At 49.6% G+C, this 19,331-nt stretch overlaps 1 protein-coding gene across 6 annotated transcripts in view; it reads left to right on the top strand.

The window, feature by feature from the left end:
- The window catches only part of Dgkg (diacylglycerol kinase gamma), a 199,304-nt gene that overhangs the window by 90,880 nt on the left and 89,093 nt on the right, over window positions 1–19,331 (top strand). For 5 of the 6 annotated variants that reach the window (XM_087902007.1, XM_087902010.1, XM_087902015.1 and 2 more), the window contains 9 exons: window positions 1,128–1,245; window positions 2,763–2,851; window positions 5,670–5,786; window positions 6,697–6,789; window positions 8,313–8,372; window positions 10,894–10,973; window positions 11,925–11,999; window positions 14,367–14,452; window positions 19,202–19,291. In XM_087902007.1, coding sequence (XP_087758133.1) covers window positions 1,128–1,245; window positions 2,763–2,851; window positions 5,670–5,786; window positions 6,697–6,789; window positions 8,313–8,372; window positions 10,894–10,973; window positions 11,925–11,999; window positions 14,367–14,452; window positions 19,202–19,291 — 808 coding nt within the window. The remainder of the gene's footprint in view (window positions 1–1,127; window positions 1,246–2,762; window positions 2,852–5,669; window positions 5,787–6,696; window positions 6,790–8,312; window positions 8,373–10,893; window positions 10,974–11,924; window positions 12,000–14,366; window positions 14,453–19,201; window positions 19,292–19,331) is intronic. The other variant, XM_087902013.1, reaches the window with a different exon arrangement.

The following is a 19,331-nucleotide window of genomic DNA, read 5'->3' on the forward strand; positions in this document are numbered from 1 at the left end:
TTGTTCTTTGTTCTTAATTATGCTAATCTCTACTCACCAGAGAAATTTCAGAAAATATAAGGGAAATCAGAAATTAAAGAGGGAGAAAACAAATGCACAGTCGTCCAGATACAGCTAACTTTGGTTAACAAGTACATGAACTCTTTTACCATTAGATATATTTAAATATATTTTTGTTTGTTTGCTTGCATGTTTATTTGTTTTTTAAGAAAGGGTCTCTCTACACAGCCCTGGTGTCCTGCCTGTCGCTGTGTAGACCAGGATGGCCTCAAACTCAGAGATCCATCTGCCTCTGCCTCTCAACATCAGGATAAAGGCATGTGCCACCACACCCAGCTTCCCGTTAGTCTTCTATCTACAGCTAGCATCATAAAACCCTATCATACTTGCAATTTTAGCGATTTGGGAACCATAGTGGAACCACCTTTAGCTCCTCACTATTTGAAATAATGCTGCATCTGACTAGCACAGGAACGCTCATCTGTTTTCTCAAAAACAGTTTTCTTTAGACTGAAGCCCAAGGAGGGATGCCGGCAAGTCAGAGATTGCAATTATTAAAGACTCTTCAGATAGACAGGTGAGATAGATAGATAGACAGATTAGATAGGATAGATAGATAGATAGATATAAGATAGATAGAATAGATAGATAGATGATAGATAGATAGATAGATAGATAGATACATGATAGATAGACAGATAGATAGACAGATAGATAGATAGATAGATAGATAGATACATGATAGATAGATAGATAGATAGATAGATAGATAGATAGATAGATAGGCAGATAGATAGGCAGATAGATAGACAGATAGACAGGCAGATAGACAGGCAGATAGACAAGCAGGCAGACACACACATCAAGTTGCTTTTCCATTTATCCCTTCAGAATCCAGGTCTGAGAGGGCTTATTTAGCTCCTCTCTCCACCTCCATTCAGATACTCTCTTCTTTTGTGTATGCTAATTTTAGAAAACACACACTAAGAATTTGTTAACAACTGCGTAACTTCTCTTCCAAGTCTGAGAAGAGAACATTACTGAGAAAAAGGAAGCACCAGCATGAGGCAGACTCTGATTTCCGGGTGGGGTACCAGCTCCACAGCTCACCACCATTACCTCTGCAGGCCTCCATGGGGGACGGAAGGCATGCCTGGACCCTGAAGCATTTCAAGAAGCCCACATACTGCAACTTCTGCCACATCATGCTGATGGGTGTCCGGAAGCAAGGCCTGAGCTGCATCTGTGAGTGACGGTCCCCCAGGTCTTTTCCCGTGGGCTCTGCCCGCTTGGCACACAGTTAGCTGGTCTGTTCCAGGGACAGTCTAGGCATTTATTTCCCAGATGGTGGAGTCACCCCTCATGTTTCTACAGCAAGGCCTCTGTGCCCTGCTTTGGGTCTAGCTGAGTCAAATGGACAAGGTGTTTGCTGCGGCTGGAGTCCCAGACCACTGGTCTCCTAGGAAAAAGTATTAGAGTTTTTACACACGTTAAAAGCACCTCACGCTAACTGCAGTTGTGTTTCTAGCCAACACTCATTTCATGTGTGCTTAGGGGTACTTTCTAATTAGTTGAGAACACACTCTATATTCTAGAAGTGCAATGAAAAATAAAATTGTATGTGTACTTCATTTTGTAATCCATTTAGTAAAACTGGAGGGAAAGCAGAAATGTAAACAAATGAGCGATTAGATCAGGACTAAGAAGGTGAACACAGAAAGAAACAGAGGGAAGGGGAGAGGAAGAGGCGATTTGGGAAAACAGGAAAAGAGCAAGAAGAGGAGATGGGACAAAAGCCAGAAGCTTCAGGGGGGCAGCGAATGTAGGTACACTGAGCCCTGCTAGCCACCTTGTGGCCAGATAGCAGACACCACCTGGACCCCAGGGAGTGGACAGGCTGAAGAACAGCTCCTCCCATTCAGCATCAGCTCATCAACATCTTATTCCTGTTAAGTGTGAGACCTCTGGTCCTTTGCTGTTTGCATAATCACAGTTACAGCGACAGTGACAAATTGTGGAATTGTCTAATCTGATCCTGCACATGGTACTTCACACAAATGTCCTACTTCATACTGCAAAATCCCTTCCCAGAAAGAAAAAAGGAAGCCACTGTGTGCACATCGACAGAGGAGCCTGAAGTTCTTTCTTACTTTCTTTTCTTTTCTTTATTTCTTTTTCTTTGTTGTTGGCATCATTTTTGTTGTTGTTGCTTGTTTGTTTGTTTGTTTGTAGCAACAGGGTTTCTCTGTGTAGCCTGGCTACCCTGGAACTCACTCTGTAGACCAGGCTGGCCTTGAACTCACAGAAATCCACCTGCCTCTCTCTCCCAAGTACTGGGATTGAAGGCATGTACCGCCACCCCCCAGTCCATCCTGAATTTCTAAAGGGCAAAAACAGTTACTCAAGGTGCTGTGGTGTCCAATAGCGTCCATCAGCCCAGTGACCATGGCCTTTCTTGTCACTTATTGTTGGCATCCTGACATACAGTGACATCTGTTTCTCACTGCTCCTTCTGACGTCACTTTGCTGCACGGTTGCTGCACAGTTGCTGCATGCTGGCTGCCGTCAGGAGAAAATGGAAGTGCCGGAGAAGAACTGGGGGGCAGCTCAGAGAGCAATAGCAGCGTTAGAGTTCTGCTAGGCCAGGCCAACTCCATACGTCACTTTTCCTCCCTGACCGCCACTGAAGTGTGTGCACCGGGGAGGGGGCTGGATCTTCCCTTGGTGGCATTCATAAGCACAGTTCTTTCTCTTTTTTCCAGACTGTAAATACACTGTCCACCAGCGCTGTGTATCCAAAAACATTCCTGGATGTGTGAAAACATACTCAAAAGCCAAACGGAGTGGCGAGGTTGGTGACGCCTATTGGCTCATTCTACTGCATGCTGCCTCGGGGGCAACATGGCCATCATCACCGATTCCTACGCAGGAAGGGGCTCTGGGAGCTTTCGCCAGTTCCTTCCCTGTCTCAAGGACCACCCCTACGCCATCCCACTCATCCATCAATCCATTCAGCATCTCCCTGAGGCCCACTGCATGCCAGGCGCTGTACCAGGGCACCCACAGGTTCTGAGAAGCGGTATCCAGTCCACTCCCATGCTGCTCGGGTTACGGAGATAGACAGGCATGTGCGAATAGTGCAAATACATAGGCATGAGGCGTGTACTCTCATAAGAGGGCCGTGTGGAGTGTGCAGCCCAGGCCTGAAAGAAAAAGCTCCTCAAAAGAGGTGCTGCTGACTTTGTTCGTGGAACCAGGAGAGCTTCGTAGGGCACGGAAGAGGGCCAAGCATTCTAGCAGAAGGGGGCTCCCGTGTACAGACATGGAGACGTGTGACTGTGGCTTGGACTTGGTTAGAAATGGCTGGGTCGGATGATTTCAGGGGAGGACAAGGAGCCTCACAAGGTGATGAGGCCCTACATGATAAGGGTTTGGGAGACCAGCTCCAGAACTAGAAAGCAGTCAAGGGTCGGGGAGACGCTTCAGACGTGAAGAGATGGTGAACTGGTTAATTATGTGACTCTTTCTGAGGCTGCTATAGGAGAGAAGCCAGGGGGAAGAGCAGTTCTTCCAACAGTTACAGCAGAAGGTGGTGCTGCCCCGAGGCTAGAGCCATGGCTGGGTCTGTTTACATCCACCCTTTGAGGACTGGTTGTGTGTGAGTGGCCCCGACAGACTTCACTAATAAAGCAGAGAAGACAAGGGATGGAAGGGTTTGCCAGGCAGCTGAGAGTCGCAGCCCCAGGAGTTAGGCATTTGGATACCGAGGATGAGAGGGCAAGCTGCAGGAATGGCTCCCAGCGCTCTCCTGGCTGTTGGGTGGTGCCATTTGCTAAGTCTGGAATTAGACGGCCCTTAAACCCAGGGACAGATTATCCTCATTGCTGCAGAGGGCCGATGTAGCTGAAGAATGTGAGTCAGGAGATGGTGAGAAGATGGGAGGCTCACACCCCCCCACACACAGAAGGCCTTCGAGGAGGACGGCTCCTCAGACCTCTGATGGCTCCTCATATGCATGCCCCATAGCATGACCCTCGTCCCCTCCACTCATACACACCCCTCCATGTCCATGCCTGGCTCCCATCAGAACACACAGCGGGCCTCCTATGTTCGGGTCTTTGCCCACACTCTAGTCATCCGACCCAGAGAACAGGGTGACTCTCCTGAAGAGCACACCACAGCCTTGTGAGCCTGCAGGGACAACCCAAATCTCCCACCCCTTCTTCCGACCCCAGACAGGCTGGAAAAAAACCAACATGGTACTCGGACAACAACCCTGGGGCTTGAGTCAAAAGATCCGGCTTGTGGGTCCCTACGGGCTCCTACTCACCAGCGTTAGAACCCGAGGGCAATCACTTACCTCCCTGAAGCCTCAACTTGTCCCTCTGCAAAATGGAAACAACAATCTCAGGGCATATTCAGTGTGACCGTGTAGATGACAAATTCACAAAGTGACTGCTCTGTACCTTCAGCGAGGCCGCTGGAGGTGAGAAGCCACAAGCCAAGTGTGACACCTCTTTTGGAGCAACAAATTATAGCGAAAATATTCTGGGTGAATAGTGTCGCACAACTGCTAAGTAATTGAAAACATTTACTCTTGTTGAATGCAAATAGGGTTAATATCATGTAGATATTTTGCATGTTTCTAATATAGTTTTTTACGCTGAGCCCTTCAAGATATGCACACACACACACACACACACACACACACACACACACACACCCCACTCCTTCCACGACCTTTTTCTTCTGCAGTTCAGGGTACCTTGGTGGAAAGTTCTTAGCTCTGTGGGCCTCCCAGGAGAGATCTGAGTGCAGAGACTCCCAGGCAATGGGTCAGAGGTACCCCCTCTTTCCTTGAGGCATGCACACATAGCCTCCTGATCTGCCCTGGTGGCATTTCCCAGCCAGGCGGCTGCTGCATCCAGATGGCCAAGAAATGGGCGGACCCTGTGGTACCCTAACTTGGACTTTGCTTCTCAGCTATGGTTACATAGGATAGACACTCGGGGCATGTTAATGCGTGTGAATTTAAATCACACGGGGACATTTAAGTCAAATATCTGGGGCTCAACCCCAGAGACTCATTTATTTGGTGTGGGCGGGGCACTAGGCCTTCTGGAGAATCCCCAGGTGATTGTGATGAACAGCTGAGGCTGAAAAAGAGAATGCTGGGGAAGATTTGCAAATGTGCTGGCTCATTGCATTCTCCCCAATCCCAGAGGCGCCTCATGCTGGGGTCCAAAGACTCAGAGAGAAGTTCTGAAACTGGCCAAAAGGCACCCAGGTGTGAGGTGCGAAATAGGTGGAATCCGGAAGATTGGGTCTGCCCTCCAGCCCTCTGGCTACCCCCTCCCCCTCCACAGTACCACACTGACTCCCAAAAAGGGGCCCCCATGAGGACCGGGCTCGCCTGTGAGTTCTGCAAAGCAGAGGAATGGCAGGTGGGAAGCTTTCCTGGGTGAGAGTTAGTACAGAAGCGGAGAAGGATTTTAATCTTCTGTACTTAGCACGGTGGCCAGGCAGCGAGGAACTCTGCATCCAAAGAAGCTTCCACTACTGAGGAAACAGGGTCCTCTGGGCTCCTCGCGCCTCCCAGTTCTTGGTACCCTGAGCCCAGGGGCGTGGTTCCACTGCCTTCCCTGGTATCCTTCCCTTCCCTCCCACAGGTGATGCAGCACGCGTGGGTGGAAGGGAACTCCTCCGTCAAGTGTGACCGGTGCCATAAAAGTATCAAGTGCTACCAGAGTGTCACCGCGCGGCACTGCGTGTGGTGCCGGATGACGGTGGGTCGGTGCCCAGGGCGGCCCTACTTCTTTTCAGTGTGGGATCGGCTCGAGCTGTAGCCCGGGGCAGTGAACATTCCTGCAGAGGGCAAGTCTAGAGAGAAGGCGGAGAGGGTTCCAGAGCCCCCTCCCCACTCCATTCGAGGTTCTCAGCCTCCGGTGACTCCTCAGGTTGCCCAGAGAGAGGGCTACTTAAGAAGTTGGCCACCCTACTGCCTACATGACCAGCAGCTGGGAACAGCAGGCTAGCTTGTGAATTCTCCTCCCCCTGAGGCTGGGGTACCCACTGACTGGAACCGGAATTAGATACTGGAAAGCTCACTCTCCACACCTTAGCGTTACAACTTGGCTCAAAGGCACATTCTTCTCAGCAGCACCCTGCCGCGCCCAGGGGCCTGACCATGCTGCCCCCATGCTCATGCCAGCTTCCACAGCTTTCTAAACATGACAGGTGCCACCTGGGCTGCCCAGCCTGCCTCCCAACGCTAATTCCAGGCAGTGTCTTGTGACCCCTGGCTAGGTCTCAGCCCTAAAGAGGAGGCTCCCCCAAGCCAAACAAAGGGACTCGCACAACGCAATGGTTCAGGTGTCTCTATATGCCAGCCTCCTGCGGTTTTATTCCCAGAGGCAGCCCTCCTTCAGAGTGTCTAAACCAGAAATCCATGGGTGCAAAATCCACACAGAGGGCCACACTTGGAGGGTAGCTCTTGATCTCATTTCTATGACCCTGGCAGACATACCACTGTGTTCACACACATTCTCAACAGTCCTGACAAAGCCAAAGCTGGCAGTGCTCTAAGACACAGGGGCACTAGACAGCTTGCTTCCCCAGAAAACCTCCACGCCCACCTTCCTGACGTTTCTTTGGTCATTTCTGCTCATCCTCGTCTCCTTTTTTTTTTCCCTCCAGTTTCACCGCAGATGTGAATTTTCGGCGGTGTGTGATGGTGGGGAGCTCAAAGACCACATTCTGCTGCCTACAGCCATATGTCCCATCACCCAAGTAAGTGGTCCTCCCCTACCAGGGCTCTGGCTTTTCTAGGTTCAGGGGTCAGAGACAGGAGACATCCACAACTTCACATGCCTCTGTATTTTCCCACCAGTTTCAAGGGCAAGTCTAGAGAGAAGGCAGAGAGGGTCCCAGAGCCCCACTGGTGGCCAGCCTACGGCCTACATGACCAGCCACTGGGAATGTAAGTTCCTAGGGTTTATGCTTTGGTGGATGTTGAAAAGAAGCCAGTGCTGCCCCAGGCAGACTGGGCGAAAACACGGATGCTGCAGCTTCCAACTGCTGCTTCCACATGTTTGGAGCATCCCTTCTGAGCATCTTTCAGGCAGAGGCCAGCTCAAGGGACCACCCGGTCCAGGCCGGGTTGCTTGGCCTCCTTCATCCCTGTCAAGCTTTCTCCCGCATTCACACGTGGATCTCCTATCTCAAGGGCTCCTACCCAAGTGTCTCAGACATATTGGGAAACAAACGAAGATGAATTGAGCTCCCTTTGCTCCCACCTGGAACCTTTTCTGCCTCCTGACGCCTGCACCTCCATCTTTAAACTGTCTCCACTGAATCTCCCTTCTCACCCCTGCCTGGAACAGATACTTTTTTTTTCTCTCTCTCTCTCATTTTAAAATCCTTTAAGAAAATCACCACTCTGAAAATCCATTTGTCAGTTTTCATTAAGTTAGAAATATACCAACTCCATATCCCCAAAACTGCCCTCCTGCGGAGAAATGCAAGCATTTATTCCACCAACAGATAAGGACACCGCTACTCACAGCACAGGTGACTGGGTGCAAAAGCAGAGATGCTCACAGATATAAAGCTAAACAACACGACAACACAGAAGTTGGTGCATGGGGCTGGAGAGCTGGCTCAGCCGATAAGAGCACTGGCTGCTCTTCCAGAGGTCTTGAATTCAATTCCCAGAACCCACACGGTGGCTCACAACCATCTAAAAAGGGATCTGATGTCCTCTTCTGGCATGCAGGCATGCATACATACAGAGCACTCATACATCCATACATACATACATACATACATAGACAGATAAATAGATAAATAAATATAAATAAATAAATAAATAAAAAGTTTAAAAGTGTGACTATCATGCCAGGCAGTCTGCTAGACAAACTTCCTTAGCATAAACAATGAACTTTTAAACAAGAAAGTAGAACAATCAAAGCGAGGGACAGTAGCCACTCCATGACATCAAGTCCTGCTGAGCAGGGAAACCGAGAACACGACCTGCTTTTAAAGCCCACAGTCAACTAGATTTCTGCCTATTTCAGTCCCTACCACGCCCCAAGGTGACAGTCACCACAGGGGATATAATCACAGGCTGTAGTCATCGCGGGGTCTGCAGAAGCCTAGAGATCCTTGTGGGGTATGTTCATTTCTGAGATCCAAAGTCCCACTTTGAAAACCTCACAGCTTTCTACCTATCTGAGCCTTTCGTTGCCAAGAACCATCTCTTGTAATGCTTTGATCTTGTCCTTGAAGTAGCCTTTGTGTTCTCTCTCACACAGGACAGGCAAGGAGGGAAGTCCGACGGCAACATGGCCTCGAAGGGTGAACTTGTAACACAGGTACCTCATGAATGGGCCGTCTACCCACTCATTCTAAGTGGGTCCAAAGGCTGGGGCAGGGAGAGGGGGGCTTGGGTTCTAAAGAAATGTGCCTCAGCATTTGCTTCTTGTCCCAGCAATTCTGTCACACAGGCAGACATTTGCCCAGGCCGCTGGGGTTAACCATTGACTGCCACACTATAGGCAAGTGGTGAGCAAGGCGATTGGCTGATACCTTTGATATTCTAATTGGCTTTGTGGCTTCTTTAAGATAAATTTTCATAAAACGACAACTTGCAAATCTTCTGAACAGTAACAAATGTGTGGAGTAAGACTGGACAGGGGGGTCTTCTGTGGATGCCCAGCTATCTCTAGAACACAGTCCATCAAAACAAAGTGAATCCAAAGGTTCTCGATCCTTAAGTGTGTATTTAAGACCTCATTTTTCACTAAGCATCACCAATGAATATTTTTTTGCATATCCTCCATGAAGTTCTAAGGAATGCAGAGAAGGTGCCCAATGAGGTACAAAAACTGTCAGAACGGGAACTAGAAAGGTGGGGTCTTATCCTAGGCCTGCGAGCTTCCGTTTCCTTGTTTGAAGAGTCAGTTTACCGTGTCCCACAACTGCTTGCCTCCCACAGTGCCGTAGACTGAGACAATGGAAATTGTCTGTTTTGAAATTACAAGATAAACTGAAATTGGAGGTGCAAGATAAAATGATCAATAGATGGAAATGCTCTAGACACTCAAAAGAGAAGTCTCTAGATGCCAAGGAAAGAGTCTAGACACCACAAAGAAAGGAAGGGGTCTAGATACCTAGAAAATAACACTCTAGACACTTAGAAGAGAATACACAAGCGTACGCGCGCACGCGCGCGCGCGCGCGCACACACACACACATACACTGAGGGCAAGTTGTCCCACACTGGCATCATTTTGACTGGCAGGTTGCATGTAGCCTGGGCTATCAAGCACTTTGAATGTCATCTCCCAGACTTACGGGTTTACTTACTCCCCTGGCTCCAAGATGCTTCTGAGTGTCGCACAATTACCCAGAAGCCACCAGAATTGTTTGAAATCATAAACAACGAGAATTGCACTTTGCAAACCTGTCATGTTGTGATAGATGGCTGTGAAGTTTAAAACTAATGATGCAGGCATTACGTATTGAACACGAGGCCAAGTGGTATCTGTGTGGGAATATCATTCGGCTGAATCCACAAAAATTTACTGAGATTCCACACTCCCGGGTCAGGCACCGTGGAGCCCACGGGAGCGCCACTCTGCTCCTCATTGTTTATGATCTACCTGACGGTTTGAGAGCTTACCCAGAAAAGGAAAGACAAAAAGAAATGCAAAGAGACAAATCTCAACACTGTAGGGAATACTCCACACTGCACGCTGCAGCAGCTTTAGTTGCAGCGGCTGAGAGCAATGTCACATCACTGAGGCGATGACTCTGGAACCGAGTCCTGGGCTATTCTGGATTTCTTTAAGAGGTTACAAAGAAGCGAGTATTTCAAGTCATGGGACAAGAGCAAATGAGGGTGAGCATATGCATAGTTAGACACACTCACTGGAGGCAGGGCACAGGCTTCTAGGCCTATCACTGGGGGGGGACACACTCACTGGAGGCAGACACAGGCTTCTGGGCCTATCACTGGAGGGGGGGGACACACTCACTGGAGGCAGACACAGGCTTCTAGGCCTATCACTTGGGGGGACAGGGGAAGTAAGGAGAGAGCAGAAGAAAGGGGCGAGGCTGAGAAGGCCTTGAGGCCAGGCTTAGAGATTAGGATTTGATCCTGAGAGCAATGGGATGTCATTACAGGTGTTTTAGAAGGGGTGGCATGTTTGATGTGGTATCCCAGAAAGAAACTGGGGTGGGGGTGTGGAGCATCCAGTTGGGGGTAGGAAAGGCCTTAACAGCATAGGGACCATGAAGGCTGCAAAGAAAATTCTAAGAAAGGACTTGGCAGGCCAGATCTCCCCCTGGATGCCCAGTTGAGTAACCCCATCTTTAACAGGTGCAGGACACCAGGCAGGAGGGTTGATTTTATGGGAAACACAGTCTGCCTGCGCATGTTGGTGTGGTGCCAATGATAAGGCATCCATTAGATAGAAGTGTGATCTTGGGAGGAAAACTGGGTCAGGCTTGTGGATTTGGAAGGTGCTGGGGCCGGAGTGCTCCTGGGCATCATCTTATTGGTGCAGGTGTGCGACATGGTGGATGCACCCTCTAGACTGTTTCACTGCGACCTTCACCGATTCCGACCTTGTGCCATGGGCATAATGCCACACAACTGTATAATTTGAAGCTGGTGCCATTGCCCCACCCCTCATGCCAACCTCCAGCGCTCACTGCTGTTAGCTCCTTTGAAAGTCTCTCAAGCTGGAGACGGCTGGTTTTCTCCCTCAAAAAGCTCAGTCAGCAAATAGCCCCCCTCCTCTCTGCCCTACCTGGGCCTGCTTCCCAGGCACCCTCCAAAGCTGTCCCAACATTTACTAATGCTTATTTCTTTTTCTTCTCGTTTTTAAGTATAAGATCATCCCTAGTCCAGGAACTCACCCCCTGCTGGTCTTGGTGAACCCCAAAAGTGGAGGGAGACAAGGAGAAAGGTATGTCCTCTTTTTTTCCCTCAAAATAGAAAGGCAGTTGGGCACAGTGTCACACACCTTTAATCCCAGTACTCAGGAGGAGTACTGATTTAAGGAGGGAGGAGGCAGGCAGATAGATCTCCATGAGTTTGAGGCCAGAGTGGTCTACAAATCGAGTTCCAGGACAGCTGGGACTGTTACACTGATAAACGCTGTCCCAAAAAATAAAACAATAACAAAATAGGCATGCAAAAACAACCTGACCTGAAGGTCCTCCCCTCAACCCCAATAAAGAAGACTGTACAGTCAAGGAAACCTGGGCTCATGGCCACTTGCCACTTCATCACCAGGCCCAGGTGACTTAATTCACCATGCCTCAGTTTCCTCTATGACACAGTCTGGGAAATGAGCAGATGGAGGAAGAGCAGGAATCCAAGTTTAGAAAAATAACATTAGGTAGGGCTCAGGCAAGTACACTGAGGTCCCCACCCCTGTCCAAGGGGCAAGTTGCCTCCGGACCTGACCTAGCGATGCCACACAAGAGCCTGGAAACCAAGCCTAGACATAGTGCTGCTTTCAGTTTCCAGCCCCACCCCCTCCCGAATGTACTCTTCTGAGAAAGCTGGACTCTCTCCCTGTGGGCCCCTAGTGCCTCTGGACAGTCCACAAAGGGCAGACTCACCCTACCCCGACACAGACTATCCAGAGGTCTCTAACGGGCTTGTTCTCTGGGTTTCTCTGCCATGGCTGCTGCAATAAGCAATTCCTGGGGCGGGGCTGGAGTCAGACAGCGGGGTAGTTTTGGGCCTGAGGTAAAAACGTGGGGATACCAGGTGCACTGGGATATGGGGGTACGCATGCAACATTTCCCCTCTTAGGCTTAAGCCCCACAGATGGGTGCAAAGGTATTTGTCCCCAGGTGACTTCTGCAGCACAATTTTCCTTCTCTATCACTCGTTTTTTCCCCCATAGAATTCTCCGGAAATTCCACTACCTGCTCAACCCCAAACAAGTTTTCAACCTGGACAATGGCGGACCCACTCCCGGGTATGGACATCCGTCTTCTCTCTGTCCTGCTTTGGTCTCTGAAGGAACACCCTCCTTCATCACCTTTGAACTCTCGGGCTCTTGACCTTTTCTGCCTACCATCTGCTCTCCTTTCTTTTTCGCACACCTTCCCCTGGCCTGGTTATTGTTTGGGAGGTGGCCCCCTGTATCTCGTCACCGGAGGAGGTGTTGATGTTCCGGAGAAAGCTATGCGCTGGTCATTGGACTGGCAGGGCGCTGGTGGCCGATTTGAACTTCTTTGCACTCGTAATGAGGTCTCTCTGCAGACTGATACAGTGACTCAAAGTCTGTCACGTGTCCTGCTATGGGAGCATTTCAGTCAAGGAAACCATTCTTTTCCCCAAGCATCCAATTTTGCGGCGGTTACACGCCCCCTGACCCTTCTCCCACCTTCCTGCTCTCTAGCAGAAGGTGAGGAAGCGCGGTTAGAGGGCAGGGGGCAGGGCCTCTGTGACTTGACCGAAGGTCTGGTGGACAGAGCTTGCCCACTTTGTGAGAAATTGTCACCTCAATGGGCTTGAAGGCGGCTACCCAGTCAGAACCAGTGCCCTAGCGCCATCTGCTGGTCGGGACTAACACACCTCCTGACCCGCATTTCTACTCTAGATTCGGTGAGATTCCTCCCACGGGGCTGGAGTAACGTGTCTATAAATGGAGCCTGTCCCTGTCTTTTGGTTGTCTGACACAGGGGTTATTTATAGAAATGGAAGCACAAGACCCAGTTAAAAGGAGAAAGGCACACAGGTGCAAATTCACTATCTGGAAAACTTACTCAGAAGTCCGTCTGGCTCTGGGAGTTGCCGTCATGGCCACGTGTCTACTGGGTACTGCTGGATAGCACCACCATGTGCCAAAGCATTTAGTGCCTTTTCGGCCCCTCTCTCTGCGGGTATTTCAATGACGGGTTTCTCAGCCTTTAATTCTTTTTCCTGTGACTGACAAGCTTGGGGTCTGCTTCAGGTCTGATGGGTCCAGAGTATCTTCAGTGTGCACGTTCATCGGCAGACAGGTTTTCCAGATGAAGGGAGCCTCGGTTCAGAATGCCCCGCCTAAAGAGAGCAGGGCTCCACAAGGGAAATGAGAGAGGATAGCATTGGTATCCGTGCTAAGAGCCCTCCCCCGCCCTGGGGTCTTCTCAGACCACCCAGCTGACAAGAGAAAAATTCAGGCCTTGGGATTCCTAAGTTGCACCTCAAGGCGTCCACAGGTCCCGTTTTCTCTAAAGCAGTACTTCTTGACTTTTCCTGCCAGGGACTCCTGTCGCAATCTGTTGGACTAAGGACTCCATCCAGAACGATATTTTCTAATGCAGAATGTGAAATAATATGGTATTTCCAGGGAAACTAATTACGTTGAGAAGTAGTTAGCAAAACCTAGAAGACAAATTTGTGGTATGTAAATGAATATGGTCTGTCAACATATTAAATAGCAATATTCATAGTCTGGCTAAATAATGGCTGTGAACTGAAAGCCACAAATGACAGAAATGAGAGCGTTCCGCTTACAGCCTGGTTGTAATGAGACTGAAATAGCGACAATTGTGACGTTCATTTTGACAAAGTCACAGGTGCTCTCGGAGCCTCTGGGGTCTGTCGCCTACATTCACAATAGAAAGAAATGCTAAATTTCCGTTAGAGATTAGGAAAAAGATTAATGTGATGTGTTCTTGACACTGATTTCTGCCCACAGATCCGCTGGAGGTCAGCGGGCCCCAGGTCCTGCTCTACAGGATGCAGGCTCCCAGGGAAAATGGGTCTCATTCCCCTTGGCAGGGGACCCCCAGAGGCAAAGATGAAGATCCAGATAATTAAGTGCTTCTCTCTTAAAGAGGTGGTTATAAAGACGGCAGTCAGGAAAGCTGAGAGGAGTCAAAATATTACGAATTATCTGTATCAGTGCCAAAATGTAAAAACTGAATTCCTCAAATAGTTGAGAAATTCTCAGAAATGATTCTTCATTTATACTGAATGTTGGATCAGATTCTCTTTGTATTAACGAGAACACACACACACCATGCACGCACACACACAAATCACACTATTGATTTTTATCCATACTCAGTAGCTTTGCATAGGACATCCTGGATTCAGAATGCTAAGTGACCCTTTCAACCCCAAAAGAACCAAGATCTTTTCCTAATTCCAGGGAACACAGAGACTAACTCAGAAGAATCAAGTTATCAAAGCTGGAATGAAGCTCACTGATAGTCTACTTGACAGGCTGGAGCCCGGGGTTCAGTCCCCAACACACATGCATGTGCACACACACACACACACACAGACATACACACTATAAATGTTAGTCACAACCTACTAACAAGACCACGGTGGCCTTTCTTCTTTCCAGACTGAACTTTTTCCATGACACTCCAGACTTCCGTGTTCTTGCCTGCGGTGGAGATGGGACAGTTGGATGGATTTTGGATTGCATTGGTAAGAATGGCCAAGAAGGCCTTTACTTATTATTATTTATAGTGGGTAAATTTAAAATCAGCAGAAAGCAATGAACTAAAGAAGGAATGGAGCCGTGCTTTTTCCATCCTGGGGCCCCTTTCATGTACAGATGCTTGATTAGATGGGGGGGGGCATGGTGCTGAAGTGTTTCATTGTACACTTTGTCTTAAAAAAAAAAAAAAAAAAACCTGTCCCAGACAGAGCCCAGACAGAGCTGGGCAGTAGCAGAACAAGACAGATTTGAAGCAACACTAGAGATGCAGATAGTCATGTGATGAGTAAAGGCCAGGGAGCTGAGCACAGGTCACAGTCCATGGCGAATCAGCTGGCGAGGAACACCTGGAACATGTCCAGAAGGTGCAGATCAGTGTAAGCAGAGACAGACCATGCTGGGCTGTGTCCCACCAGGAAAGAGCATGAGAGGAGGCTGGAGGGCTGGGAGCCTGAGGTCGAGCCTACCCCTGCCTGGATCCAGAAGGTGATGCAGACTGTGAAATGTGGGGATGGGGTGCAGTCAAGACAGAACCCAGACAAATTCTGCAGTAGAGAACAGAAAGACGGGAAAGCTGCCAACAGAGGCACCGGGGTGGGCTAGCATCAAAGACAGAGGCAGGACCAAGTCATGAGCCCAGGGCGGCTTCACACCTCCTGTCCATCATCACACAAATGCTGCCTTGAATCCCTATGCACCAAATCCTCTTGTAGTCACTAGAGATGCCACCAATGAATAAAGCAGCAACATTACTGTACTAATGGAGACTATTTCTAGAGGCAAGAGCCAGGCAACAAAGAAATGAGTGAATTGGATAGAGCATCAGAGGGCTGTAAAAATGCATGAAGGGAGGAACTAAGGGAGTCTAGGGATGAAGTGAGGTTGCAACCTAGGAATAGTCAGGGATGAGCTCACAGGGTACGAAGTGATGCTATTTCCAAGAACTGGAGAATTGAGCTGTGTGGATGCCTAAGAGTATAGTCCAGACAAAAGAAGCAGCAAGGGCCAAGGCCCTAAGGCAGGAACAGGTTGGGTTGCCGAAGGCAGACCAGCGAGACCAAGAGCAGGAGACACACAGGAAGCAGTACAGAGGGTGAAGCAGAGGCAATGAGGGTCTGGGTCACATTGGTAGGTAAAGCGTTAGATAGAGCATGGCTGTTAGAGTGGGAGAGCCCCCAAGACATCAGGGGATGTTAAGCGAAGAAGAAAGGTGATGTGCTAAAAGATAAGAGCAGAAGCAAGGAGACCAGTTAGGAGGCTCCCACAGTGGCCCAAGCGAGAGTGGCCTGGGCTGAGCCACAGTGGAAACAGGAAGGCATGAGAAGTGTGCAAGTCTGGATGTCTTTAGGGGGCAGGGACAACAGGGTCTGCCGTTATCTGGGACATGGTTGATAAAAGGATGGGGCCAGACTAGACCCCAGCCAAGTCAGGCAGGGAAGGGGAGGCCTTCAGAGTAGGAGTGGGGAAGGAACAAGAGCGAGCTGCTACCCTCCTATAGCCAGGCTTTGGTCCCCATGCCCATACACACACCAGATATATACATATACACACACATCATACACATCACACACACACACACACACACACACACACAGATGTACATACATCATACACATCATACACACAAACACACACACCCCAGATTTATACATACACATACCCTAGATATATACATACACACATCATACACATATACATCTCTCACACATGCACACCAGATATATTCATACACACACATGTATTATACACATACACATCTCACACATATCATGTAAATACACATGCCTCACATATACACATATCATACACATACACATCTCACACACACATTATACACGTGCACAACACATACATACATCAAACACATACATGTCTCACATACACATCACACACATACATATGCATACACATCATACATGCCTCAGACACATACACATCTCACATATACGCATCAGATACATACACATCTAACACACATATACATTATACCCATATACATCACATACACACATCAGATATGTACACATCTCACACACACAATACACATACACATCTCACATCCATTGTGCACATATACATCACAGACGATATACACCGCACACATCACACACACACACACACACACACACACACCACTCTGCTGCCTCTGTGGGCTCTGAAGTTTGTGGGAAGAGAGAAGACGCCCATCCAGGAACTGTGAGAGGAAAGGCAGCTCATGGCTGCAGTCTCAATCCTCAGTCCCCTTAGTCCCACTCATTGAGAGGAAGAAAGCCGCCCTTGGAGAAACGCTCCACAAAATCCCTCTACAGAGAACGTCGGAGACAGATATAGCTCAGAAAAAAGAACGGTGTGCGATGAAAGGAATGTTAGACTCACTCACACAGGTTACTGGTTCAAAGAGAAGCCAGGCAGGAAAAAGGAAACTGTAGTGTGCTGCTTTCTTCATTCACCATTTGAGCATGTGTGCCGTGATCTCCACCACCCCACTGAGGCTCCCGCTCCCACCTCCCCCACTACAACCGTACCGCTCTTAGCCTAACATCAGTGAGTTTGCGGTGTGCATAAAGACACCAAGAGCTTCCCGCGGTTCTTCAGAAAATGAGGAGACTCTTCTAATGACTGCAGGGCTAAGGCAGTTGAGTCATTTGCTCTCCCTCCCATCCTTTTCTGGGGGGTTCCAGCCACCCGGCCCTGTTCTCAGACTCTCAAATGGGGCAATCACCCTCCCCACACATAGCCTTGTCCAAGTGGTCCTCCCGTCTGGAGTGCTCCCCAGCCTCAAATGAAGTGTAGCTTCTTGGGGTGGGGGGTGGGCTCTCCTACACACCAGTCAGCTATAGCCACCTTGTAACAGGACCATTCCCCTTCCCTCTCCAGTAAAAAGGCACAATCATACATTATGTGTGCAAAGATCTGGCAGCCAGGTCTCCACCACAGACTGTAGGCACCATGAGAGCCTGGCCAGGGCCACCTCCCATTTCATCTGCAGGATGGCAGGACACAGTGGACCCAAGTGGAGATGCCATGGCAAGTGAAACACACTCTCCCCGGAAGTTATAGGCCATTCAGGGGACAAACGAGTGAATAGTTACCTGAGAATATGATACAATCACCACCCCTGATGTTGGGGGAGCATAAAAGAGTCACCAAGTACAGACCCAGGTGACAGAGGTGACTTCCATGCTGAGAAGCAGGAGTGTTAGGACTGAGAAAAGTTCAGGGTGGTTTCGTGGCAGGGTGGGAAGCGGGGTGCGCAGAAGGCGAAGGCTAGGAAGAATGGCAGAGCCTCGATCCTGAGGCACAGGAATGCCGAGGGAGAGCAGAGCACCAACGTGGAGGACCGGGGGCCCAGGCATCGCCCTCCAGGGCGGAATGTGGAGAACACACCAGGAGAGTGGACATGGAGGCAGAGAGAGAAAAGGAGGCTGTGGAACCAGGACAGTGGAGGAATCAGCCCTGCACTCACTCACTGTCTCCATGGGGATGGAGAGAAGAGGTTGCTGGGAAATCTGTTCCGGAGACAGCTGACAGGAAATGCTGTGTGGGTGAATAGAGTGGAGGAAAAAGGAAAGGCTGGGATGGCGTGCAGATTTCTGGGCTCAGTGCTGGAAGGATGGGTAACCTCAAGGTGGCAAGCACAGGAGAAGGGACAGACAGAAAGAAGCAGGTGCCCTCCGGGTGATGGGAGACTCCAGTCACATGTCAGGAGCAATCGGAGTCCAGTGCATCTTTCCAATTCCCACCTCAGCCCATCAGCGGCAATCTCGGCCCTGAGATCAGCCTCTTCCGGCACTGAGATCAGCCTCTTCCGGCACAGGTCAGACAGTGGTAGTGACTCTGAACTCCTACTCTGCCAGGGAAGTCCCAGTTTGAGCTCCCCACACTGATCCCTGCAGCCCTCCCTAACCCCCACTCATGGCTAATATGCTGAACACCTCGCAGAGCAAGGGTCTGTGTGCATGCCTCCTTAAAACCCAACAGGTATCTGTACCTCCCTCTCGGACTTGCCCTGCCCTGCCAACATGCTGAAGACTACAGGCAGACCAATGCATGGTTGACAGCGACTGTTCTGGTCATGCTCCTGCGCAACCAGAAAGGGAGGTGGGGAGATCTGTAGTCTGGGAAGCATCAGGAGTCACGAGATGATAAACTGGTGTGTGGGTGTCAGGTAACACCTGCAGGCTTTCTTACTTTAGCTCCCTGTTGCTGCTCAAGCTTCAAAATAGACATGGCTTTCAATGAGCAAGGTCAGAGACCCCCACCGTTTCCTACTGCCAGGCACACCTCTCACTGTGCCCTTCCTGGCCCCTGAGGGCAGCAGGATCCAGGCTCTGGAATCGCTTCTCCTTCATAAACCACCCCCTTGGCTAGGTTGCCGTGGGCAATGAATGGAAACAAATGTTGGTCCTCATCAGGTGTTAAAATCACACGAGCTGATGTTTCTGCAGTGTGTGCTGTCACCTTGAAGAGCAGAATTGAGCCGTGCTTAGGATAAATAGGTGCAAATTATAGGGAGACCAATTTATCTCCATGTGAAGAATTGATTGACAACGTCAGCAAACTTGTAGCAGCTAGTGCATGGCAAACGTTGTGGATGGCCTCAGCCAGTGGCGCGTTTTCCACTGCAGGAAGGATTCTCTGATTACAGTGGGGGAAGGCAAGCAACCAGTGGGGATTATAGGATAATGCAGCCACCTTAGTCACAAGGCATCTCTGTTTCTTCATGTGGGTTGCAGATAAGGCCAACTTCACAAAGCATCCACCAGTGGCCGTCCTGCCTCTCGGAACGGGGAATGACCTTGCACGATGTCTCCGCTGGGGAGGAGGTGAGTAGGCATGCCTCTGAGGTCACACTGGAGCCGAGCA

Source organism: Myodes glareolus, chromosome 2 (genome assembly GCF_982192425.1).
Source record: "Myodes glareolus chromosome 2, mMyoGla1.1, whole genome shotgun sequence".
NCBI classification, from domain to species: Eukaryota; Metazoa; Chordata; class Mammalia; order Rodentia; family Cricetidae; genus Myodes; species Myodes glareolus.